The 25,194-nt window shown below is 33.9% G+C and overlaps 5 protein-coding genes across 6 annotated transcripts; all 5 read left to right on the top strand.

Moving 5' to 3' along the window:
* The first annotated feature begins 3,226 nt into the window (after positions 1 to 3,226).
* On the top strand, positions 3,227 to 4,225 carry LOC141664493 (uncharacterized). The gene has a single exon (XM_074470444.1). The coding sequence runs from the start codon at positions 3,227 to 3,229 to the stop codon at positions 4,223 to 4,225; it is 999 nt and encodes a 332-aa protein (XP_074326545.1).
* A 2,442-nt stretch (positions 4,226 to 6,667) lies between these two features.
* Positions 6,668 to 12,546, top strand: LOC141666601 (kinesin-like protein KIN-10A). Its single transcript, XM_074472684.1, has 4 exons — positions 6,668 to 6,804; positions 9,538 to 9,630; positions 9,724 to 10,581; positions 12,005 to 12,546. The coding sequence occupies exons 3-4, from the start codon at positions 10,321 to 10,323 to the stop codon at positions 12,032 to 12,034; spliced, it is 291 nt and encodes a 96-aa protein (XP_074328785.1). The 5' UTR covers positions 6,668 to 6,804; positions 9,538 to 9,630; positions 9,724 to 10,320; the 3' UTR covers positions 12,035 to 12,546.
* LOC141666600 (pentatricopeptide repeat-containing protein At5g50390, chloroplastic) lies at positions 6,798 to 9,058 on the top strand. Its single transcript, XM_074472683.1, has one exon. It carries the CDS (start codon positions 6,882 to 6,884, stop codon positions 8,979 to 8,981), a length of 2,100 nt encoding a protein of 699 aa, XP_074328784.1. The 5' UTR covers positions 6,798 to 6,881; the 3' UTR covers positions 8,982 to 9,058.
* A 1,063-nt stretch (positions 12,547 to 13,609) lies between the features above and the next one.
* On the top strand, positions 13,610 to 18,990 carry LOC141663694 (uncharacterized). Of its 2 annotated transcripts, XR_012551601.1 has the most exons (7): positions 13,610 to 13,832; positions 14,310 to 14,480; positions 14,577 to 14,666; positions 14,810 to 14,929; positions 15,039 to 15,112; positions 17,595 to 17,879; positions 18,620 to 18,990. XR_012551601.1 is itself a non-coding variant. In XM_074469485.1 (6 exons), the coding sequence occupies exons 1-5, from the start codon at positions 13,641 to 13,643 to the stop codon at positions 15,084 to 15,086; spliced, it is 621 nt and encodes a 206-aa protein (XP_074325586.1). In that variant the 5' UTR covers positions 13,611 to 13,640; the 3' UTR covers positions 15,087 to 15,112; positions 18,620 to 18,990. The 2 variants fall into 2 exon arrangements, 1 of the variants encoding a protein (XP_074325586.1); XM_074469485.1 differs by lacking the exon at positions 17,595 to 17,879 and having other exon boundaries at positions 13,611 to 13,832.
* A 3,504-nt stretch (positions 18,991 to 22,494) lies between these two features.
* LOC141666405 (exocyst complex component EXO70B1) lies at positions 22,495 to 24,977 on the top strand. The gene is made up of 2 exons (XM_074472391.1): positions 22,495 to 22,638; positions 22,738 to 24,977. The coding sequence occupies exon 2, from the start codon at positions 22,745 to 22,747 to the stop codon at positions 24,743 to 24,745; it is 2,001 nt and encodes a 666-aa protein (XP_074328492.1). The 5' UTR covers positions 22,495 to 22,638; positions 22,738 to 22,744; the 3' UTR covers positions 24,746 to 24,977.
* The last annotated feature ends 217 nt before the right edge of the window (positions 24,978 to 25,194 follow it).

The following is a 25,194-nucleotide window of genomic DNA, read 5'->3' as shown; positions in this document are numbered from 1 at the left end:
TCTTGGTATTGGATGTTGGAAAATGAAGGGAATTTCTCGGTTAAAAGCTGTTATAGGAAAATTCGAGGGGAATCTACGTGTACTGAGAAGAAATTTTGGAACAAGCTTTAGAGCTTAAAATTACCGGGGAAAATTTTGAATTTCCTCTGGCGAGCTTGTTCTAATGTATTGCCAACATCTGCTGCTTTGAGAGTTAAGAAGGTTGAAATTTCTGAGATATGCACATGGTGTCATGTTGGTGTAGAAAATGTTGTTCATACGCTTTTTGGGTGTAGTATTGCAGAAGAAGTCTGGAAATCGATTGGACTACAAGATATGGTCAGGATCAACTTGAATGATATTGTCATGACAATTCTTAAGCGGATTTTTGTTACAGGTACGAAGGAGCAAAGTGTGATGGTTGGATTAATGTGCTGGAGTTTATGGGTGAGGAGGAACAAATGGCTGTGGGATAAAATAAACATGTCTGCTTTTGGGATTAAGTCAATGGCTCTGAATTTGGTGTCTGATTGGAAACGAGCAACACAAACAGAGCTGGCACTACCGGACACTGCAAAACGTGGACTAAACCGGAGAAATGATGGATTAAAATAAATCTGGATGCATCTTACTACGAAGGGAGAGATAGAATTGGTATTGAGTGCGTAGTACGAGATGAAGAAGGAAGCTTTCTCCGTGCAAGAACTAATGTATTACACGGAACAACGCAAGTAAAGGAAGTTGAGGTATGGAGTTTAAGGGAGACTTTGGAATGGATACGTGATTGGAGAACAACTAAGTGCATCTTCGAATCAGATGCCAAGCTACTTGTGGACGCTTTTCACAAGACTAGAGGAAGATCAAATTTTGATACTATAGTGGAAACTTGTAACGAGAATCTGAAACACTTTGAGGAAGTGTCTATTGTTTTTGTGAGTCGATTCTGCGAATAATGTAGCTCATATTTTAGCTCAGACTGCATATTCTATGTCAGGTCCTATGAAGTGAATTGATATTGCTCCTGATTTTATTTCATGTAACCTTGATTTGGAAGCTCATTAATGCAAGTACGTTTATTCAAAAAAAATAAAAATAAATAAGGAGCATCAATTTTTATATTCCTGAATTCTATGAGACCGAGGCTTGTTTCTTTAGACAGGCCCAATAAGTACGAGGCTTTCTCACAGGTCCAATCCAACAAAATAATTGAAAACTTAAAAGGGCTGCAAATATCTTATACAATCCTACTCATGTTTTTAAGATCATTTTGGGCGGCTTTTGGTCTCTGCCCCACCAAAATATTGGATGGGAAATAAAATTAATAAAGACAAAATGTAAAAGAGTTGATGAATTTTTTTTGTTATTTTATGAAACATTAACAATTGCATTGCATGGATAACAAGAAAAAGAAATATTAGACTAAATCAACCAACCAAACAAATTCAGCAGTGGGCAAGTAACACATCAAATAATCAAATTATAATTTTAAAAGATCAAAAAACTTAAATAAAATTAGGTTATAATTTTATAAAGCATTTTTAGCAAATTAACACGTCTAAATAAAATACTATTCAAATAGAGTTCAAGACTTTAAACAAGATATAAATATCAAAATCTAGATATTTTTTTGCTAAATAAAATTTAGATATGAATTTTATTAGTAAAGTAGTGAATTTAAAAGGTTATACATGTCATTTTATGATGTCAAATAATTAAGTTAATTATTATTGTTTCAAAATTGTAAAGAAATTTAAAAATGACATATATTTATAAATCTATACTATATTATAATAGCCGGAATAGAGATAATTTGGTTCAACGGTGTAAAATTCGTAATTTTATTTTTAATTTATTTATTAGAAATTAGATATTAATTTGTCTAGATAAATATTTTAAAATTAGAATATTCTGAAAACATTTTGTGCAAGGTAGTTGATTTGTGAAAAGATTTGTTATTTGTGGAAATAAGTGTAAGAATAATTTAGAAAATCGAAATTTTTTTAGTTTAGGTAATTGTGTGTATCAAATATTTTATTTATGGAATTTACTTGGAGAGGTTGTAAATCTTTAGGAGGAAATATTATTATTTCCTAGTTGAGATATAGGGTTTTGTATCGTTATAAATACACCATATTCGTATTCCTTGTTTTTATTAATAAAATTCGTAGGGCTCTTCTCAGCAAAAATCAGCAATCTTGTAAAATTCGTAGAAAATTCATCGTAAGTCGGAATTCAGTGATTCTGGACTTTTCGGAGAGGTCTTTTCGTTCTCTACAACTTTCGTGTTTCGTGTTTTTCAAGATAACATCGTTTAGAGGGTCAAAATCGAGTAATTTTAGATCTGGTCATTTTTTGAGGTAAGTTTTCGATCGATCTTACTAGTGTTTTCAAAATTGTATGTTATGCGTTTATATTTGATTATCAAAATATGGGCTAAGTGATGATATTTTTGAATGTATTATGTGTTACAAGTATACGTATTGTTGTATATATGTGGTGTGTAGACGATAATTTTAGATCTCTGATTTGTGCCATGGTTTGTGAAAATATCGAATAAGAATTTAGGACCGCAGTCACCGGATTGTAGTGACAGTTTTATGAAAATTTAGGACCGTTATCACCGGGTTGTAGTGGTCGTGGCATGGGTTATGGATTTTGAATTATTGTTGTTTATGTGCTATGTGTATCGAATAAGAATAAGAATATGTATCAAAAGTATTTGTTTCTTATATCGTATCATATTGATTATCGTATTTTTTTAATATGTGTATGTGTTACTTGGCCTACTAGTTGGATCGATTATTTTCTTGCTGGGCTGTATAGCTCATTCTTACAATTTCAGGTTTCGTCCGAGATTCGAGTTGTATAGCATTGGAGTTCGAGGACCTTAGTTTTGGAGTAGATTGACTTTTGGACCGTTTCTGTTAGCTGCGCTTTTGTAATAGACACCTTTGTAATAGATTTTCGTATTAGTAAATTGTATTTTATTTTAGTTTTGATTTAGAGTTAATGGTCAGGGAGTGCGGGTTGTTATAGTTGGTATCAAGAGCAGGCTGTCCTTCGGAGTGTATTAGGTATGGGACTAGTACATTCCCTAGGATGCGATCCTTTAGACTATCGTATAGGTCTTATAAAATTATTTTGGATTTAGGGCATTTATTTGTTTGATTATTTAATATGTTTGACTTTTGTGTTTTTGTGATTATTGACTATAAGTTTAGAATTTATTTTGTGTGTTCTAGAAAAGATGGATGGAGATAATCAGAACAACAACGAAAATCAGAACAACAATGAAAATCAGGGCAACAATGATGAAGGAGGAAACGTCTTTGACCAGCTGGCTGAAACTCTAGCTGTACTTGTGAATCAGCAACCGAAGCCCAACATCGTCTCTCAATTCAAGCGTTTGAACCCGCCAACTTTTGATGGAGCTACAGACCCGGCTATCGTTGAGATGTGGATCCAAGAGATGGAAAAAGCTTTCGGACTTCTGGGGAGCAATGAGGAACAGAAGGTGACCTTAGCTGTGTACCAATTGCAAGGAAGCGCTTACGACTGGTGGCTTATGGAAAAGAGGAAGAATGAGACGACAAATCTTGAAGAAAATCATGAACCGTACACTTGGGCAAAGTTCAAGAAGGCTTTAGAGGACAAGTACTTTCCGAGAACAGTTCGTCTGCAGAAAGAGAGGGACTTCATTCGACTTCAACAAGGTGGAAGAACCGTCATTGAATACGAAGCAGAATTTGCAAAGCTTGCGAAGTACGCGTCGACCCTAGTAGCAGATGAGAGCAGTCGAGCACGAAGATTAGAGGAGGGACTTCGAAGTGACATCAGGAATTCAGTGGCGTCGTTTGAACTTCAGACGTACGAGGCTGTCCTCAACAAGGCGTTAGTGATCGAAAGGGGCTTGGCAGAATCTGAAAAGGCGTCTGGCAGTTGGAATAAGAGGCGGTTCACTCAAACTAGTGGGCAATCTTTTCAAGGGGGACCACTCAAGAAGCCACACGTGTACGATAACATCGGGGGTCAAGGTGATCGAGAGACGTGTACCAGGTGCGGCAAGAATCATCCGGACAAAGTCTGTCGTTGGAATACAGGTGCTTGTTTTCATTGCGGAGAAGTAGGACATAAGATTTCGAATTGTCCGCACAATCCGCCACCGCCACCAAGGAAGGAAGCAGATAACAAGATGGGCAAAGGACGTGTGTTTCAGCTGACAGGAAATGACAACTATCGCAATTAAGGTATGATTTCTTTTCTTTAGTGACTTATTTAATTTATTTATGTTATGTGAATTTGGGGACCAAATTCTTTTAAGGAGGGAAGAATGTAAAATTCGTAATTTTATTTTTAATTTATTTATTAGAAATTAGATATTAATTTGTCTAGATAAATATTTTAAAATTAGAATATTCTGAAAACATTTTGTGCAAGGTAGTTGATTTGTGAAAAGATTTGTTATTTGTGGAAATAAGTGTAAGAATAATTTAGAAAATCGAAATTTTTTTAGTTTAGGTAATTGTGTGTATCAAATATTTTATTTATGGAATTTACTTGGAGAGGTTGTAAATCTTTAGGAGGAAATATTATTATTTCCTAGTTGAGATATAGGGTTTTGTATCGTTATAAATACACCATATTCGTATTCCTTGTTTTTATCATTAAAATTCGTAGGACTTTCTCAGCAAAAATCAGCTGTCTTGTAAAATTCGTAGAAAATTCATCGTAAGTCAGAATTCAGTGATTCTGGACTTTTCAGAAAGGTCTTTTCGTTATCTTCAGCTTTCGTGTTTCGTGTTTTTCAAGAAAATATCGTTTAGAGGGTCAAAAAGAGTAAATTCAGATCTGGTCAGGCTTTGAGGTAAGTACCTTTTGACTTACTTTTAATTTTCGGAAAAGATATTTCAATTCTGTTTTTGATTTCGTATAAGATATAAGAACTGTGATTTCGAAAATTATAAGGTATAAGTATTTGTGAATTTTAGAACCCAGTCTCTACGTTTTCGAACCGTTCGTAATTTACGCTATAGTTCCGGAACTAGCCTTAGATACCCTTAGTAGGCGCACAAGTGTGCAACTTTAGATACCTATTAAGGGCGCGTAATTATTGAACTTTAGATGCCGACCACTGGCAAAGTGTGGTATAAAGAATAAGAATAAGAATTAGATGCCGGCTACTGGCAAAGTGTGGCCGTAGATCAAGACTGTGGTATTTATAAGAATTATCGTTTCGTTCTGTTTTATTCTGCTCAGATCTGTTATAAAATCTGTACTGTTATAAATTCTGCTCTGTTCTGTTTTAAATTCTGAATTTTAAAATATAAAACTTTGGGTTGGATTTATTTTAGAAAATGTTTTACAAAATTATTATTGTTTTAAGAAAAATCGTTTTATCAAAACACCCATTGTTTTTCTGTTTAAAAGTTAGTCAATTTGTACTTGCTGAGCTGTGTAGCTCACCCCTTTTAACATTTCAGGTTCGGAATTTGGAGCATATTAAGATTAAGGAATGAGAACTATGTGGAGATCTGTGCTGCTTCGTTTTGTGCTATTTGAATTAGAATAAAGATTTTGTTTTTAGAGAATAAATTTAATTATCTGTTAGACAATTATTATCGGATTTGTGGAGCTGCGTCTCTATTTTTATGATTTTGATTATTGAGTTTGACCGCTGCTTTGAATTTCGTGATCTATTAGAATTATCGAGTAATAATATATTTTATTTTTAGTTTTCGATTTAGAATTTAATAGTCCGGAAGTGCGGGCTGTTACAAACGGTTTGGTTCAACGATAATTTCCTAATTTTGATTATTACAAAAATAGATAAATAGTGTTATATATCTAATAAACTACTAAATTATTAAACTACTACTAAATATAGTATACTTATCCTACTAAACTACGAATACAACTTATCATATTATTAAAAGATATAAATAATAGTGTTACATATCTGCTAAACTACTAAATTGTTAAACTACTAGAAATAGTCTATTTATTATACTAAATTACGACAACATGTTATTCTATTATTTTTATTATAAATTTATAATCATTATATATTTATATAAATATTTTAAAATATAATATAACTTGATAAATAAAAATTTAAAATATTAATAGATTCCCGTGCATCGCACGAGATTTATGCTATATTATAATAGCCGGAATAGAGATAATTTGGTTCAACGGTTTGGTTCAACGATAATTCCCTAATTTTGATTATTATAAAAATAGATAAATAGTGTTATATATCTAATAAACTACTAAATTATTAAACTATTACTAAATATAGTATACTTATTCTACTAAACTACGAATACAACTTATCATATTATTAAAAGATATAAATAATAGTGTTACATATCTGCTAAACTACTAGAAATAGTCTATTTATTCTACTAAATTACGACCACATGTTATTCTATTATTTTTATTATAAATTTATAATCATTATATATTTATATAAATATTTTAAAAATATAATATAACTTGATAAATAAAAATTTAAAATATTAATGGAAACCCGTGCATCGCACTGCGATTTATGCTAGTATAATTATAAATAGTATATGTCTATAAATAAGTTTTTAGAATAGGACATATCAGTAGAAAATTCTAAAAAAATTTGTAATACTAATATTAATATTTTTTTATTTAATTAAAATGTGCGGAGAAAATCAAAGCCAAACTCAACAAACTAGATACATTGGCGGAACATCCTATGCATCTCAAACCTCGTAATCAACTCCCCATTCTTTAACCAACAACATTCAGTTCGAACACCCAGTTCGAAGTAGCTTGAAATCACAGCTTCTTAAGGTAATATTTCAATCACTTTACATCATTACAATACACACATACATATATTTATGTTGTTTTGCAATTATAAGTGAGCTATGGATATCCCATTATCAAGATTTCAAGGTTTATCATTTGAGCAAATTAAAAATAGTTGCAAGTTGCCATTTTTATACTCTAATTTCAAAAGATTTCAAGAAAGTTCTTTAATTTCAAGAAAATTAAAGACACCCTTTTTTCAGATTAGTTGTAATTATGTTGAGCAAGGTTTGAAACCTAGGCCTGTGGTAAAACCATCAAGAATTGAACTTGATGGGGAGAAAGTAGATGGTTTCGAAAAACCGAAAATGGGTAGGGCTAGTTCTGGTCTTGCTGGTCAGATAGAGAAGTTAGTTGTGTATAAGAGGTATAAAGAGGCTCTTGAATTGTTTGAGATTTTGGAATGTGAGGGTGATGATGATGTTGGTGGGAGTACTTATGATGCATTGGTGAGTGCTTGTATTGGTGCGAGATCGATTAGGGGAGTGAAGAGGGTGTTTAGTTTTATGATTAAGAGTGGGTTTGAGCCGGATCAGTATTTGAGGAATCGGATGTTGTTGATGCATGTGAAATGTAAGATGATGATCGATGCGAGGTATTTGTTTGAGGAGATGCCGGAGAGGAATTTGGTTTCATGGAATACGATCATTGGGGGGCTTGTGGATTCGGGAGACTATGTAGAGGCGTTTCGGTTGTTTATAACAATGTGGGAGGAGTATTCGGGTCTTGGTGTTGGGTGTCGTAGTTTTGCAACTATGATTCGAGCATCGGCTGGTTTGGAGCTTATTTATCCGGGAAGACAGTTGCATTCGATTACGGTGAAAATGGGGATTGCTGGAGATGTTTTCTTATCTTGTGCTATGATTGACATGTATAGCAAGTGTGGCAGCATAGATGATGCTCAGTGTGTATTTAATTTGATGCCCACGAAAACTACTGTAGGTTGGAACTCTATCATAGCAGGTTATGCTTTGCATGGTTATAGTGAAGAAGCTTTGACTCTATACTATGAAATGCTAGATTCTGGTGTTAAAATGGACCACTTCACATTTTCAATAATTATTAGAGTCTGCGCAAGGTTAGGATCTCTAGAACACGCCAAACAAGCTCATGCTGGATTGGTCCGCAATGGTTTTGGGTTAGATATGGTGGCTAATTCAGCTCTTGTGGATTTCTACAGCAAGTGGGGAAGAATAGAAGATGCTCGGAATGTTTTTGAGAAGATGCCTCTGAAGAATGTCATATCTTGGAATGCCTTGATCGCTGGATATGGAAACCACGGACAAGGAATTGAGGCAGTTAGGTTGTTTCAGAGAATGAATTTTGAAGGAGTAATGCCTAATCATGTGACTTTTCTTGCTGTTTTATCTGCTTGTTGCTATTCAAACTTACAAGATCACGGGTGGGAAATATTTGAATCTATGAGTAGGGATCACAAGGTGAAGCCGCGTGCAATGCACTATGCATGTATGATTGAATTATTGGGTAGAGAAGGGCATCTGGATGAAGCATTTGCTCTGATAGGTGATTGTCCATTTAAGCCTACTGTGAACATGTGGGCTGCTTTGCTGACAGCTTGTAGGGTCAACAAGAATTTTGTTCTTGGTAAATTAGCAGCTGAGAAAATTTATGGAATGGAACCAGAGAAGCTTAGTAACTATGTGGTGCTTTTGAATGTATTTAATAGTTTAGGAAAGTCAGAGGAAGCTGCTTGTGTCTTTAACACCTTAAGAAAAAAGGGGTTGAGAATGTTGCCAGCATGCACTTGGATCGAGATCAAGAAGCAATCTTACGTTTTTCATTCTGGAGATAAGTCGCACGCCCAAACCAAAGAAATATACGAGAATCTAGACAAACTGATGCAGAAGATCTCGAAACATGGTTATGCCCCTGAGAAAAATACTTTACTTCCCGATGTGGATAAACAAGAAGGGCGGTTGCAACCGTATCACAGTGAAAAACTGGCAATATCTTTTGGACTTTTAAACACTCAGGAGTCAACACCATTGCATCTTGTGCAGAGTCACAGAATTTGCAATGATTGTCATCATGCATTAAAATTAATAGCCATGGTATCTAATTGCGAAATTGTAGTGAGGGACGGCAGTAGGTTCCATCGTTTTCAGGATGGGAAGTGTTCCTGTGGTGATTATTGGTGAAGAATATAATTTTGATTCATTCAAATGTGTTCTTCTGCTCCTATTAGAATTTAGAACCATATACTCTTTCGCATACATATTCACATTACTTCTTACATGATTATATAAAGAATCCAAGATTGCTATATAAAGTATTTCTTCAGAGTTTAATGGATAGTTTCTTCAAAGTATATACCCTACTTTAGTTCAAAATTGTATTTATTCCTCTTGGTTTTTTCTAATCTTTCTCTAATTGATGAGTAACTGTACACTGTATCTTTTCGAAGAAGAGAAAGTACAAAAAAAAACGATTCTTTTACGATGGTTGCAATTGTTCGTTTAACTTTGAGGAATAAGTTGAATTGCAAGAATGAGTTCATAAGTTTATTGGCAGACAATATGTATGATAATTTTTAAAATAATGGGCTTTAGTACCATATTCACTATGGCTTGCATTCCTAATCCTAGGGACAAGCTTAGTTGTGTTGATTTCTTACATAGGAAATTTAATGGTGCGTATTCTAATTTACGGATCTCAATTAATATGCCACTAAAGCATCTTCAAGTTCAAGTGCAGATTCACCCTCAATTCAGAAGTCAGAATTAAAGACGAGGTAACCTGAGTAGATGTGAAATTTTTCATACTAATGAGGCTGAAGATGTTATGAAGGTAATTTAATTTATTGATGATACTGATTTTGATTAATTTATGTACCAGTTTTGTGATTAGTTGTGTAATGTCTACTGATTATTTGAATTGCAGGAGCTTGATGAGTCAGTTATAAGTACCAAAGAAGGCAGCTGGAGTTATACTTGGAGGAGCCGAAATTGACAGGAAGCAAATTTGAATGTTCTGGATTGTTGGTAGGGAAATTGGTTAAGATTTGCAGAGCTTGCTGCAATGGCGTGCGAAGTATTAAGCATTCCCATAACTGCTGTAGCATTGTTAGCTGCTTTTAGTGCTTCAATTAAAATTAGAGTTAAATGCATTTTGTGTGGCTGAACTATCACATAAATGCAAATGGTGTCGCTGAACTAAAGAAATTAGCAAATTGGTGGCCAACCTTTTTAAATTTGTGCAATATGATGGCTGCCATTAAATACTTATAACTCCGTTAGTTTAAGGTATCAAAAGTCGGTGACTAAACTGTAATTTAACCAAAAGTTTTTTTTCCGAATCTGACCCATTTTTTTGTTCTCCTCCCTGAACCCCTTCATCTTTACCCTTCTTTGTTTTCCTCATCAATTCTAAGCTAAGCTAACTTCCCCATACATGAAAGCTCTTCCAAGAACTCATCTCCATGATATCATTTCTCATCACCCTTCACAAACACACCAAAACCTATAAACACAAACTCGTATGATGTATGGACCTAGGTTCGGGGAAGAGTCATACTATGTTTGGGAGTGTGAAGCAGGAGGGATTGAGTATAAGGCTTTGAGGGATATTTTGGGTGGTGGTGGGGATGAGGAGAATGATGATGAGAAAGCCGAGTTTCGGACTTTTGTGCAAGTTACTGTTTTGGAGATTTATAATGAAGAGATTTATGATTTGTTGCCGGCTAATGGTGGTGGCGGTGGAGGGTTTTCTCTTGGCTGGTCCAAAAATAATGCTTCCAAGGTAAAAAAAAATGAAAATGTTTGGTTTATCATTTTACTGCGGTGTTAATAATGATGGTATATACATCTTACTTAGATTTGTTTAGTCTTTTTTTAAGAGTAAGTCCAATGCATAGCTATATTTAATCTTATAGCTATAATATAGGACTAAAATTATAAAACTCAACTCCAATGTATAGCTATACATTGATGGGTAAATGCATAAATGGATATAAATGGATACCTGGTCTTATATTTGAGACCAAGATTGGCTAGTCATCATTGCCACGTCATCACATAAATAACTAATAATGAAGTACAAAGAGATCCACTTTAAAATAAAGCGAATGAGTTGGATAAAATATTAGCTAAATATGGAATTATTTGATTGTAAAATACAACTTGCATTGAAGTGCTAGTGCTCTTTTAGCAACAAAAACCACTTTTTGGTGCCATATTATAGCAGTGGTTATAGTCATTTTCCATTTAGCATTGGACTTGCTCTAAACTTGCAACTTTTCAATTGGTGAGCTCCTGATCAGAAAAAAAAACTTGATTTAATGTTCATTTTTGTGTTTTTAATCTGCGAGTTCTAGTGTATGATGTTCGTATATGCTCAAATTTTCTTTCCTGGCATTGGTATTGTATCATGATTTGTTGGCTGAAATTTTTCGAGATGTTTTCTACTGCTCACATTATTGTCCTTCTTCGTCTTGGTAGATCTTTTTAACTGTAAACTTGTCATCTTTGTTTTCGTGTTTGTGATGGATCCTAGTTAGTGGAATTTTCTAAGTTATTGAGCTACATAACTACTTGATCCGATGTTCATTTTGTGTTGTTCAAAAGCGATTTCTTCTATATGATGTTCTTTTATGCTCACATTGACCTTCTCGGTCTTGGAAAATTTATCATGTTTTTAACTGTGAACTTTTCTTTGTTTATTTGGTTATTGTGAGTGATCTCAGTGCTCGTAGAGTTTTGCTTCATTTGATGTTAATTCTCATATTATATAAATTGCGACTTCTAGTGGATCATGGTCTTTCAAGCTTGATAATATCCTTCTTAGATGTCAGTGTTAATAGTTTTGACCCGAGCATTAGTTTACTTGTCATAATCATAAAATCCTTCTTAAATAGTTTAAACCGCTCAAACTGCTTAAATCGCACCGCACCGCATTTTCGTGATGTGGTTTGCGCGGTTTAAGATTTACGCGGTGCGGTTGTGGTTTGAGAATTTGGACAAACCGCATCCACGACGATTTGGTTTGCGGTTTTGATCTAAACCGCACCACACCGCACCGCGAACACCCCTAAATCACATTGTTGTCCTTTGAACTTACATTTGGGTAATGCATGACAGTTTTGGTGGCAGCTTTTCACTTAGTTATATAATAGCATAAGTTATCTCATGTGGTTTTACAAAACTGAATACGTGCAGCTGTGCAGGTGAGACCGGAAGTGATGGGAGGAGGCTAAAATGCAACTTTTATATCTGGAAATGAAGCTGGGAAGGGAATTCAGAAAGTAGAGAGGCGGATATCATCAAAAGCCATATTAGCTTATCCACAAATAAAAATTCCCAGTGCCGAAGCTGATCAAGATTCAAAGGCACCTAACTTCGCCGAGAAACCATTTTTGAGCACTGTTTATGAGGACGACGAAGAAGATGAGGATGATAAAGAAAAGCAAGCTGATGATGAAGTATATGGAGAGCTGTATCATCAAAGCAGTAATCCATATCGTACTCTTTATCCTACTAAAGAGATCATCTCCAACAAAGAAAGCTGCTAATGCCCCTGTAGTTAAGCTAGCTCTGATGAAGGGAAATGTCATTAAAAGTGAATACTAAACTAACGGTGTTAATTTCTAAGTTATCGGAGGCATTATTCTGTACAATTCACTGCAGCACACCCCCTTATTTGCTACTCCCTCCTCTCACTATGTTATTAACATTAACATTGGAGTGGACACACATTTTGAGACTTATAATTTCGTGATTCATTTTTTAAATTTTCATTTTTGAATAAAAATTTAATTTAGAAAATGAAAATTTTAAAAATAAGGTATAGAAATATCCTAAATAAGAGAGCTTTAAAATGCATGCCGAACTTTCTATTTTAATTTTTTTTAATACAATTTCTCCTCTTACTCCTAAAATCAACTTAGTATATTATATTTTTATAGTTTTTATTTATTTATTTTTGAACTATGAAATATTATAAATATGCTTTGTCAATATTTTTTAAAATCTTTATATTATTATCTTATGTGAAGAAGAAAACGAGGGCAGTGAGGTATCACATCTTTTATATATATAATATTATTATTAAATATAAAATATATTATATTAATCATTGACTAATAAATAATATAATTTTATGATATTATATTCATTTGTGAATAATGAGAGAGTGGATAACGAGAAAACTACTTTTAAACTTCTTGATTAATTATATTTATTTAGTATTCTGAAGAATGAGCAAAATCATATATGAAATAATAAAATAAAATATTATTTTAAAAGGCCGATACGAAACGCGACTTAGTAAACTAGTGAACTATGTACCATAATATACTCCCTCCGTTAATAAATAAATTAAATAATTGGAATTTTAAGATGGTAAATGAAGTTCTTGCCACGATAATATATTATACTTCCAGGACGTTAAACAAATCTAATTTAATTAATCCGAAAAGTACACATAATATATAAGAGATATTATCAAATATACTAACTTTTCAAAAGTTTTTTTTACAAATTTTACTATTTTTTGAATTTTTTTTTGCAAAAATACCGAATTAGCAAAAATCAAACAAATATACAACCAGTTAAATGAAGTTTTTCTACTTATATTTTATGTTGCAAGTAGTTGCAATTGCAACTCTTCAAAAGCCAAAAACCGTATTTTTATAAAAAAAAATTAAAAATAGTATTTTTGCAAATTAAAAAAATATTATTACCCGAGTATTTTTTCAAAAAATCCCGTAAAATAACTTGAACCCGACCCGACCCGAAAATGGCACCCCAAGTTTTGATAAACCCTAAACCCTAATTGCTCAACAAAACAGAAATTAATGAACAATGCAGAAAGAGAACACCAGCAACACAAACATATGGAGCCATTTAGAGTTATTAATACGCGCAAAATCAAAAGAATCATTAGAATACATTCTTCAAGCCCTTTGGAGAACTCGAAACACTGGTCTAGACGCTACTGATCGGCGCCTCTTTTGCGAAATCCTTGATTCTCTCCAAGATTCTCAGCTTGATCCTGTATGTATATCCTATATTTATGCTTTTTCATTTTTTTTTTACTTTCATGTAAATGTTAATTGTGCTGCTGATTATATTGTTTGATCACTTGTTTAAGTTTCGGGTTTGCGGTCGTGTTGGTAGTTGTGAATTATTTTTAATTTTGCGTAGTTCTAAGACTTAGCGATATTTGATAAAATGAATTTATAAGCTTAGAGGATTAAAAATGGATTTAACAAGTCGTTTTAGGTCACATTTGAGTTGATTAAAATGAATTTATAAGCTTAGAGGATTAAAATAGAATTGGGTTAGAATCGGATTGTGTCTTACATTTTGAGTCTTAAGTATATTTGCCTCTCCCCTCCCTCTTAAAACTTAGTGAGCTTGACTTACTTTCCTCTGCTCTTACTCCTGCGCTCGGGAAAAAAGGAGCTACTGACTACTCTCAGTGATTGCATTTCCACTTGACTGAGGTGTCTGAACTTTTTATGTTTCCAGCTTTTAGTTTGCTTGCGGATGTTGATAAGGCGATGTGTTTATGAGAATGTTAATAAGGATGAGATTCACAAGTTGTTTCCTGCTGAGGTTTCGCCTGAAATGCAGAGGCTATTGACACTTCTTTTGCAGAAGTTCCACAGCGAGTGGCGGGAAGATATTCAGAAAGAACGAGTAAGTTATTCTATTATGGAAATATCGGTATTAAGCTTAGGACTCAATGCACTGAGTTCGGCTTTTCTGTGATCTTGATTCATTTACATTTTACAGGGTACGTTGCCCGGATTTAAAACCATGACATGGGACATGGCGCATCAGGAAAACGAAATGATGGAGCCTCTTGCAGTTATCAACTTGAAGGTAGGCTGGAAAGACTTTTATCTACTGCTATTACATGATTTACATGGATGTCAATGTATGTAAGATCGTATTATTTGGATTAATAGTAAACCAGCAAATTGATTCTGTATTGTTTGTGATAATGGTTACTTTACCTCTTGCAGCTTCTAAGTAATGCACATACACAAACAAAAGAAACAAATGTGAATTTCCAGCTGGATAAAGACAATTTAAACACGATGATGCAGTCAATGTATTGCATAAAAGACCAGTTGTCAGACACTGTTAGTGTTATACTATATGATTAATTTTGATTTTAATTGTTACAAATGTTTTTTTTTATTTTTCTTCACTATTTTTCTTTTCCTTTTAACCAAACCATACCATTTTCAGGGGGAAACACGACACGAACCTTTACACCAGCAAACAGATATGGTTTAGTATTCAAATATATCTTTACTACAATGGTATGTAATTTTCATGTCTTAAGCTCCAGGATTTCTTTGTAATTATGCAGGAGTGCTTAAATTTTTTGTACATGATTAGTTTAGCACGGTTCAATTACAAGCTGAATTTAATTCAATATTCCTCCTCTGTATGTTCGATCTAATTATATATTCTAAGATGACCCTTTTCACTGGTAGTGACCAGTGTCCTCAATTGCTTTCTGCCTTGTGGCACTGTTCCGTGTACTAGGACATTATATTGAAAAATGAACATGTAGACCTGATTAGGCTAATTAACGAAATTGGATCACAAGAGGATAACGTGTATATGTATAACTACATCCTAACTTTGAACTACACATCATAAATTTGACCCTTAGTTGTGCCGAAAGGATATAAGTTTTGAGTTAATAACCAACCAAAGTCTAAGTTCATACCGGAAGAGTCCCGACTTTTCTCTTGTGGAAGCTTCCATTGCAGTTGCAGCCACAACAATCAGAGTCGAGGACAGTGCTTGTACCTTCTGACCCAGTAGCCATGAAATCCCTGCATTCGTTGTTAAATGTGCCTTCTCATTCTTCTATCACTCATTATAGGTCGTGATTAGAACTCTACTAATAGTACTATGGTTTCGACCATACCCATTTTTTTTCAACACTGCCATCTTCGTGATTTCCTATGTAAGTATGACGGGAAGCCGAGACATGTTACCATTTTTTGAGTCAACCTTGATGCGAATTTTGGGTGGATTACTAAAACAAATTTCATAAGCCAAATAAACTCTTTAAATATGCAAAATAAACTCTAGCCCTGGAATGAACGATTGCGTCACTGCCTTCATCTGCATCAATCTTGTGCATCAACACCTTCTTGTATCTTGATTACGCATTAACATATAATCTTAATGGGGGTAGATCAGTATTACTGAATTTATGATACAAGATTTCTCATTTTTATCTGATCCGTTGAATATGTCCGAGGAAATATCTAAAACAACCAGAGACTCCATTTCCAATTCCAGAAATAAGAGTGCCAATTAGCTTAAGAGTGTGTTTGGGAACATGCATTTCATTTGATATGATGGATTTCAAATGACATGAGTTGAGTTGTCATTTCAAATTCTCATATTTGTACTGATAGTTGAATGTGTTGGATTTAAAATGAAATCTACATCCGAATTCTTTTGCTCATCCAAACATGTTATCGGGCCAAATCCAGAATTTGAAATAAAATCCAATAAAATCCAGGTTCCTAAACAGACCATTAGTGAATTTACGGTTTTGAGTGCCTCTTAGAGGTCCTTTTTTGAGTGCCTCAGATCCTCCCGCTTACAAAGATAATTTTTATTATTTAGAGCAAGTCGAAGAGCTTCCCTTTATGACTTCCTAAATTAGAATACAGGGAACTTATCACATAATAGTGCACCGACAGTGTCCTAGTGGTTCCCTAAAACACTAAGAACCCCTAGCTATTCCCTATTATTGAAAGCCATCCTTATATATTAATAATACTATATATATCAATACAAAAATCATTTCCCTCCTTTTTTACGCTTCTTTCCTCTCTCCAACACATAGTTGGAGTTCAAATTCATTATTATGATAATAATAATGAACAAGTATAAAAATTGTTTTGGAGTTGATACACAAAATAGTATCCTAAATAACTAAGATTCCTTTGTTCAAAATATTTATAAGGGAGGTATTAGGATAGTGCTGGATTTGCTCTTACCGTTTTGTAAATGACTATGTAGGTGCGAGGTGATACTAAATTACAAAATGATGTTATTTCACCTTGTATAGTCATTTAGTACAAGAGTAAAAAGTTCTTTTGTGGATAAAAAATTAACTAATCAAACAAAGTAAAGGAATACTCTTTTACATTCAGACGATAATTCTTATTAGTTCTATCATTAACCGTCCACTTTACTCAAAAATAATAATTATTTAGTTTGATCTAAAGAAGCCCTTACCTTGCTGGATATTAAAGAAAACTTTACCTTTTGGCATTTCCTAAATTAAAACAAGTAGCAAAGAGCATTCGCCCTTCAAACTTGATTTTGTTCAATCTCAAATGATAATCATTTTCTACTATATGTTTCCAACCATGATTGGTTTTGTCTAGATAATTACCTAAATTACGAGTATATGATCATTTAGTTTGAGCCGATGGTAGTAGTGCTGAGAAAAGGTTAGTGCATCAGGGAGTACATTCAAAAGAACAGAGTGATTGGTGAGAATGGAACAAAACTTAAGTATGTTGATAAGGCATATTATCAGCCATCATCAACATAATTTTCAAAAATGAGAACAATTTATGAGTTTCTGGTTCGCAAGAGGGACTTAAGAATCATGAATAATTTGATGTTTGTCATTATTGTCCCTTGGACCGGAAAAGAATCTATGTCCTATCGTAGATGTTTTCTCGTAATTATTCAACAGAAGCTAAAATACGAATAATCTTGCTTATCAAGCAGTCATTGATGTTGATCTATTTGTTGAAGGTTGAGTATACTTGATCGTGGTCATCCTAACAGAAGGTACTTTGGCACAAACATCAAGATGATTCTAGTGATGCAGGCGCTCCGCGCTAGTTCCACGGTCAGAGTTTATTAGGATTGTAAAGATCGTAGATGGAACAAGGGTGTAATTCAGTTCATGAAATAATGTTGAAGCCATCTAACTGAAAAGCACAAAAGGGTTATTTTATGACAGCTACGTAAATGTCGATTGTAAAAAGGATGGAATATTGAACATGATCCTGTAACACATAAGTCATGGTTTTAGAGGTAAGGTCTCTCTACATATAACTGTTCACATGCCCGACTTCCAGATTAAACATCGAGGATATATTTGGGTTTACTTTTTATTCTGGATGTGGTCTTGTTCAAAAGTTTCTTGTGCCTTACTGAATGTGCCGGAGATTATCTCATACTTGACAATGACATTGCAGTCATTTACCAACAACTAAAGAACATGCAACTCCTAAGTCCTAATTTACCTAGTTGTGTTATGAACTTATGATATCTTTTTACAACGCATGTTTGTTTCATTTTCTTTTGCTTCGCAACGAAGTGAGAGATTAATATGTTCTATGTCATATCAGTTATAAAATGCAAAACCGTTGGTTTAGGTAGCTCAATTGCATTTAATTTAGTTCTTAAGACAGCCGCCTATCCTCTTGAGGTTCATTTTTGTCACACATCTTTGTTTCTTTTCTGCAAAAAAATAAATAAAGAAAATTGTCAAGGACATCTTTGTTTCTTTTCTGCAGAAAAAGAAATAAAGAAAATCGTCAAGGATAAAAATATATGTACTTGATTGTTGCTTGTAATTATTTTGATGCCTTCAGTGTTTAATTTCCAGTTCTATTTCCTGCGATTCAACAGTGTTTGGTAGAAATTGCTATTGTTTCTGTTTCGTTATTCATTTCCAATTGCTTCATATTAATGTGAGGTTTTCTGATATAAGGTTTACACAATCATCTCATTTTGTAACTGACATCCTGTTTGAAAAATCTCCATAACAGGTCTGTCAAACCATTCTCCATTTGAAGTTCAGTCGACTGATGGAAGATTGTCGTGGCTTTATTTTTTTTGAGAACTTTTGTTATATCCGAAGATGTGAAACTTACTGTATCAGTGTCGAGGCTTGAGGTTTCCAAACTTAAATGAGTTTATGGTCTTGAAGCTCTCTATATAAATTGTTGAAGGGAGTAGAAGTGTAATTGGCAGCAAGTTTGCTAGTTGAATACAGTTAAACCTCTTTAATATGGGTGAGACTGAGAAAAAATATTATTTTAACGAATTTATTACTGTATAATACAATGTGTACATTATGCTGGGATCGGAGAAAAATATTATTTTAGCAATATTATTATTTTATCGATTATTACTTCAATAGTATGAGTTCATACAGTAAAAAATTGTTCTGGAGCCGTACTTGTACAAAACGGGAGATTATTATTACGGAGTATATTATTATGTTTGCCCATACTCAAATCCGTTTGGCTCGTATACACGAAACACAAAAATATAAGAGTGTAAGATCGGTTGACTCGAATCGTAAAAAAAATAAAAAAAAAATCCTTAAGTTTATCGTATTGGTCCTTGGTAGTAGTCGTTCGGTGGTTCCTAACAAACACGGGAACACAAGTGGTATTTAAATATAGGAATATTAAGAAACCATGTTCTGTGCAATCACCGCTAATGTTCAAAAGACGTGGGTGGGAGTATGAACACATCCCTTTTTTTAACGTTATCAACGATGACATTGCGTAGTTGTATCGGATATATTTCCTCTGTTTCGGTATAGATGTTCCTTTTAAAAGAAATATCCCAACTTTTTTATATATTTTAGAGTAAAGTTCTATGGAGTCCACCTTTTAATTGGAGTATATATGTTCTGCAAGTAAAATATAGCTTAAAATATTGTAAAACATTTTATTTTTCGACAAACATCACTATTCTATTAAAAATCTTGTAGATTGCATACATTTTACAAGCAGAACATTGCAAAAATATATTATTCAACAAAATATGTTTAGTTTGCAGAACATAAATGTTCATGTTGCAGAACATATTGCAGAACATACATATTGTACTGTAAATATATGAGATTTGCATGATTTTGTTGAAGTTATACTATTTGTGTAACATGTTTTGCAAAATAACACGTTTTACAATATATTTTATTTGCAGAACGTAGATGGACTCGGAGGACTCCGACAAAAAAGTGGACTCCATAGAATTCAACCCATATATTTTAATACAAATTTAAAGGTCATTTTTCAAAATTATTCATATACTCCTCTGTCCCAATTTATCTGTCTTATTTGACTTTTTGTAGTCAAATTGACTCAACTTTGACCGTAAATTAATCATCAATCTTTCATTATTTTGGAAAAACAGAAGAATACATATTCAAGTAGAATACATGTACTTTTTAATAATATAATTTTTATATTTTTTTTCAATTATATACTATATGAAATTTTCAGTCAAAATTTGGTCAATTTGACCGCAAAAAGTCAAACATGACAGATAAATTATGATGGAGAGAGTATTTATTATTTCTAAGATTTGACTTTTAAAAATTAGCTTAGTTTTCATTTTTTAATACACTAAATAATGGTATTTTGTGAAAAAAATTATCCAACTAACCTAATTTTTGCAAAAGGGAAATATAATAGGGAACGGAGAGTATAAAATTACATTAATCTTAGCCACCTTCAACAAAGATGAGGAGTTGACCAATAAGCTAACTAACTGCCCGGCAAAACGATTAAGCAGAGGTCAAAGTCAAACTGGTTCGCTTTGTTTCACACTTCGTATTTACCCAAGCAGCCGGTCACAGGTGTATTACACTTGGACTCTGCTTAAATTTCATCACTATTTATTGCTAAATTTTTGGAATTTACAGAACACAAATGTGATCCACTAATGTTTCGGCAGTCCTAATTACTTAAATTTTATATTTATATAATATTAAAATATATCCAATAAATAATTACATAAAGATTGAAAAAATACTCAAAATATATCACTTTACAGTTTCAAGTGCCCAAAATAGCCACCGACAGAAAAACTGTCCAAGATACCGACGAAATACGCATTTTACAGATACGTATTCTGTTTTTTAAAAAAATTACAAAGAATACTATAGCAGTGAATACGCATGTTCTTTGTACTTTTTTTAAAAAACAGAATATGCATGATGGTAATGCGTATTCAGTGGATAAATTGGACAGTCCCTCCGCCAAATGGTATTTTGGGTATCAGCCCCCAAATGGGGGTATTTTGATTTTTCACCTTTCTAAATAAAAGGTTTTTATGTTATATTTTTTTTTAATGAAGTTATATGTTCAATCTATGTTTTAGAATCCACCAAAAAAATATTTTGAATATGTGCAAAAGTTAAGATAGACACTGGATTGATCCTAATAGTACATTTTATTTAAGATAACTAAAATGTACTATTAGGGGTTTGAACATTTTTAAAGGTATAAAATGGATGTTATTATACTTATTGAGAAATAAATTAATAAAGAGATTCTTTTTTCATGAAATCAGTTCACATATATTTTTTAAATTTAAAAAGTCATATAAATAGACTAGTATCAATTTAAATACAAAATAATATATAAATTACAAAAATGGTATTACTATTTCATATACTAAAAAACATTAAACTTCTTTTCTGTCAAAACCCTAATGAGAGTCGGCCGTCATTCATAACTATCATCCATCCTTCATCATCCCCTCCTTCTATTAAATTCACGTCACCCCATCCATCCTCTCATCCCGTATTCTCCATTTTTAAATCTTTAAGTTCTATTATAATAGTTTTCAATAAAATCGAGATCTAAATCTTTTTGGGTGTGATCTTGTTACCGTACCCATCTTTTTGGGTTGTTGATTGTCCCCAATTTTTGGGTGTATGTCTTGTTGCGTTTTTGATTCGTTGTCATGTTACATTAAGAATGATTTTTACGGTGTATTGAGAGATATGGGCAACCCGCTTCAAATCTGGAATTGTGGTACTTATCGCGAGAGCTCACCTTGCACAACAAATGATTGTTCAATATACGGGACATCTGTACCCCAACTTCAGTTGGTGTAACTGATGGATATGAACACTGGTCTATCACCGGTTTTTTATGTGCGCAGGTCAATTGTGATTCTACTATTTTCAGTGATAGTGGTGTCGACTGGATTGTTCGAGAAACTTTTGTAATCATTTTTATTATCAAGAATATTTATATTCTATCTGTTAAACAATCTGAAAACAAAACGGTTATTTGTTTAGTCCGGTTTTTGTTTCACAATCAGGTTGTAGTTGTCAGTTTGGGGGTTTGTTTCGAATGTGTTCTTATATTTTATGTTCAGTAAAATCTTATTGTTCGTAAAAAAAACATTGTATTTCAAGTAAATTCTAAACTTTATTCAAATAAACAAATTGCACGGTAGTGTGAAATAATTTATTTTAATGTGAATCTTAATTAACACTAATTTTATTTTTCTTTAATAAATATTGTCTAGAAAATCTTATTTATCCATTAATATCTAATATCTTTGACTCTGTCAAAAGAATGATAATTTTTTTTTCTCTTATCCACACAAGATCGGATATAATCTCTAAATAACTTATACACTTTATTGATTTGTGATTATCCTAATACACTTAATTGATTCTGATTATCCTAAGCAATTAGACGATTGATTGATTTATTTTCCATATTTATAAATTATTTTTTTACTAATAACTATGCACAAAACTCGTATACACATCACCGAATATAAATATATATCAATATATTTCAAAATTTTCTAATAAAAAAATAAGAATAAATTAAATTTATAAAAAACCTAAAAAAAGTCCTTTAAGACAAAACATACATTTGGGGGACTTCTCAAGTACTCTCTCTCTAGTTGTGTGTAATAATCAGAACAGAAGCCGGCCAAACAGTTTCTCTAACATCATAACTTTCTCTCTCACACACTCAAAACACACACAAAATGAACAACACAACTGCTTCTCACTAAAAAGGTACAAACCCTAATTCATCTATCTTTCTTTTTATTTGCTATATTTGTGTTTTATTTTTTTACATATACATACATACATATATATATATATATATACAAGTTTGATAATGGCGGCGACGACGGTGGAGGGTGAGGATAGGGTGTTGGCGGCGGCTCAACAGATTGTGAAGAGTCTGAACACGTCGAAAGCGTCGACGGATGATATGTTGTTGATCTTCTCGAGTTTCGATAATCGATTGTCGAGTATTAGTAGTTTGATTTCTGATCCGAGTGGTGGGGGGAGTGATAGAGGCGGTGGTAGGTTTGAGGAGGCTGAGAAGGTGATTTTGAGGTGGGATTCGGGTGGGGAGATGGCGCGAAAAGGCGAGAATTATCGAGAGCGGTGGGAGGATAATTTGAGCGAGTATTTTGATGCGGTGGATGAGGTTATTCAGTTGACTGAGGAGTTGTCGATTCGAGAGAGTGGAAATGGGAATGGGGAGGGGGAGATTGTGGATCGGGCTGAGAGTGTGTTGCAATTGGCTATGTCGAAGTTGGAGGATGAGTTGAGGCATATTTTGATTCAGAATACGGTTACGCCTGATTCGGAGAAGTTACATGGTTCGATGATAAGGAGGGGGTCGATGTCGATGTCGTTTGTGGAGGGGGAGGGGGAGAGGGAGGGGGATGGGGAGGGTGGGGAGTTTGGGAGTTTTGGGGAGGATGATGGGAGGAGTGAGTTTGGGCATGAGAGGGGAGTGAGTTTAGGGTTAGGGGATGATTTGAGTTTTGATGTGATTGAGCCGGAGTGTGTGGAGTTGTTGAAGGAGATTGCGGACAGGATGATTAGGTCGGGGTATGAGAAGGAGTGTTGTCAGGTTTATAGTAGTGTGAGAAGGGATGTTTTGGATGAGTATATGTCGGTTTTGGGGGTTGAGAGGTTGAGTATTGAGGAGGTTCAGAGGATTGATTGGAATTCGTTGGATGAGAAGATGAAGAAGTGGGTTCAGGCTATTAAGATTATGACTAGGGTTCTTTTGGCTGGTGAGAAACGGCTTTGTGATGAGGTTTTTAGTGAGTCTGAACTTATTAGAGAGGTTTGTTTTATTGAGACGGCTAAAGGGTGTGTGATGCAGCTGTTGAATTTTGGTGAGGCTGTTGTGATTGCAAGAAGGACTTCGGAGAAGTTGTTTCGTATACTTGATATGTATGATGCGTTGGCCGAAGTGGCGCCGGAGTTGGAAGAGTTATTTGGTGATGAATCCGGAGAATTGGTTTGTATGGAGGTGAAGGGAGTATTGACTGGACTGGGGGAAGCTGCAATTGGAACATTTGTGGAATTTGAAAGTGCTGTTAAGGGGGAAACATCTAAAAAGCCCATACAAGGTGGAGAGATTCATCCTATGTGTCGGTATGTGATGAATTATGTGAAACTACTTGTCGATTACAGTGATTCGTTGAATGGGATTCTAGAAAATTTCGAGGGGGAATCAGGTCATTCACGTAGTGATGATGGTAATTCAGAAAGCATAGCCCCAATAGCACAGCGTCTGCTATCCTTACTTACCACCCTAGAATCGAATCTGGAGGAGAAATCAAAGCTGTACGAAGATAATGCAATGCAGTACATATTTCTCATGAATAATATCCTATATATAGTGCAAAAAGTAAAGGATTCGGAAATTAGAACTGTTTTAGGAGATCAGTGGGTTCGAAAAAGACGCGGCCAAATTCGCCAGTACGCCACTAGCTATCTGAGAGCTGCATGGAGCAAGGTCTTGTCTTGTCTGAAAGATGAAGGAATTGGCAGTAGTGCAAGTAATGCCTCCAAGGTGGCTCTTAAGGAAAGGTTTAAAAATTTTAATGCCTGCTTCGAAGATATCTATAGGATCCAAACAGCATGGAAGGTACCTGATGCTCAACTTCGCGAAGAGCTTCGAATATCAATATCAGAAAAAGTTCTTCCAGCATACCGCTCATTTATGGGGAGGTTTGGAAGTCAACTAGAGAGCGGCAGACATGCTGGAAAATATATAAAGTACACTCCAGAGGATTTAGAGAATTACTTGTTGGATTTATTCGAGGGTACACCTGCCATTCTGAATCACGTGAGAAGAAAAGGCACATAGGCATTTTTATCCTGTTCTTGTAAAGGACCAAGATAGAAATACTTACAGCGGCCATCCAGCTTGGTGATTTGCTTCTCATCTTGTTGCTTTTTTTCTTAATCACAGTTTTTTCTTGTGAAAAGTAGTCATGACCATATCTATTTACCATATTAGTATTGTACATGCATTATAAAACTTATGTGAGAAAACCCATCATGGTTCGTACGTTTATATCTATGATTTGCTTTAGTAATGAACTGGTATTGTGAGGATGATTCTTATTGTTCACATTTGTTATTTATCTGTTGGATTGGATCATATAATGCGGAAAGCCTAATCCTCATATTTAATAATAACTGGAGAGGTCCTCTTATGCTCAATGCCGAATTCTAGTTGCATTAGTTCTTGGAGTGTAGATAGATAAATAGATAGATAGATAGATAGATAGTTAGATAGTAGTATAAATAGGC

The sequence above is a fragment of the Apium graveolens genome, chromosome 6, assembly GCF_009905375.1.
Source record: "Apium graveolens cultivar Ventura chromosome 6, ASM990537v1, whole genome shotgun sequence".
Classification (NCBI taxonomy): domain Eukaryota; kingdom Viridiplantae; phylum Streptophyta; class Magnoliopsida; order Apiales; family Apiaceae; genus Apium; species Apium graveolens.
The sequence above is the reverse complement of the archived record's forward strand: the minus strand, read 5'-3'. Positions and strand labels throughout refer to the sequence as shown.

What these genes read in the sequence shown, in the direction of transcription:
- LOC141664493 (XM_074470444.1), top strand. Translation starts at nt 3,227, where the DNA reads ATGGATGGAGATAATCAGAACAACAACGAAAATCAGAACAACAATGAA.
- LOC141666600 (XM_074472683.1), top strand. Translation starts at nt 6,882, where the DNA reads ATGGATATCCCATTATCAAGATTTCAAGGTTTATCATTTGAGCAAATT.
- LOC141666601 (XM_074472684.1), top strand. Translation starts at nt 10,321, where the DNA reads ATGATGTATGGACCTAGGTTCGGGGAAGAGTCATACTATGTTTGGGAG. An exon ending in CCAAAAATAATGCTTCCAAG is followed by an intron (nt 10,582 to 12,004) that starts GTAAAAAAAAAT and finishes GCAGCTGTGCAG; the next exon opens with GTGAGACCGGAAGTGATGGG.
- LOC141663694 (XM_074469485.1), top strand. Translation starts at nt 13,641, where the DNA reads ATGCAGAAAGAGAACACCAGCAACACAAACATATGGAGCCATTTAGAG. An exon ending in AAGATTCTCAGCTTGATCCT is followed by an intron (nt 13,833 to 14,309) that starts GTATGTATATCC and finishes TTATGTTTCCAG; the next exon opens with CTTTTAGTTTGCTTGCGGAT. An exon ending in AAGACCAGTTGTCAGACACT is followed by an intron (nt 14,930 to 15,038) that starts GTTAGTGTTATA and finishes TACCATTTTCAG; the next exon opens with GGGGAAACACGACACGAACC.
- LOC141666405 (XM_074472391.1), top strand. Translation starts at nt 22,745, where the DNA reads ATGGCGGCGACGACGGTGGAGGGTGAGGATAGGGTGTTGGCGGCGGCT.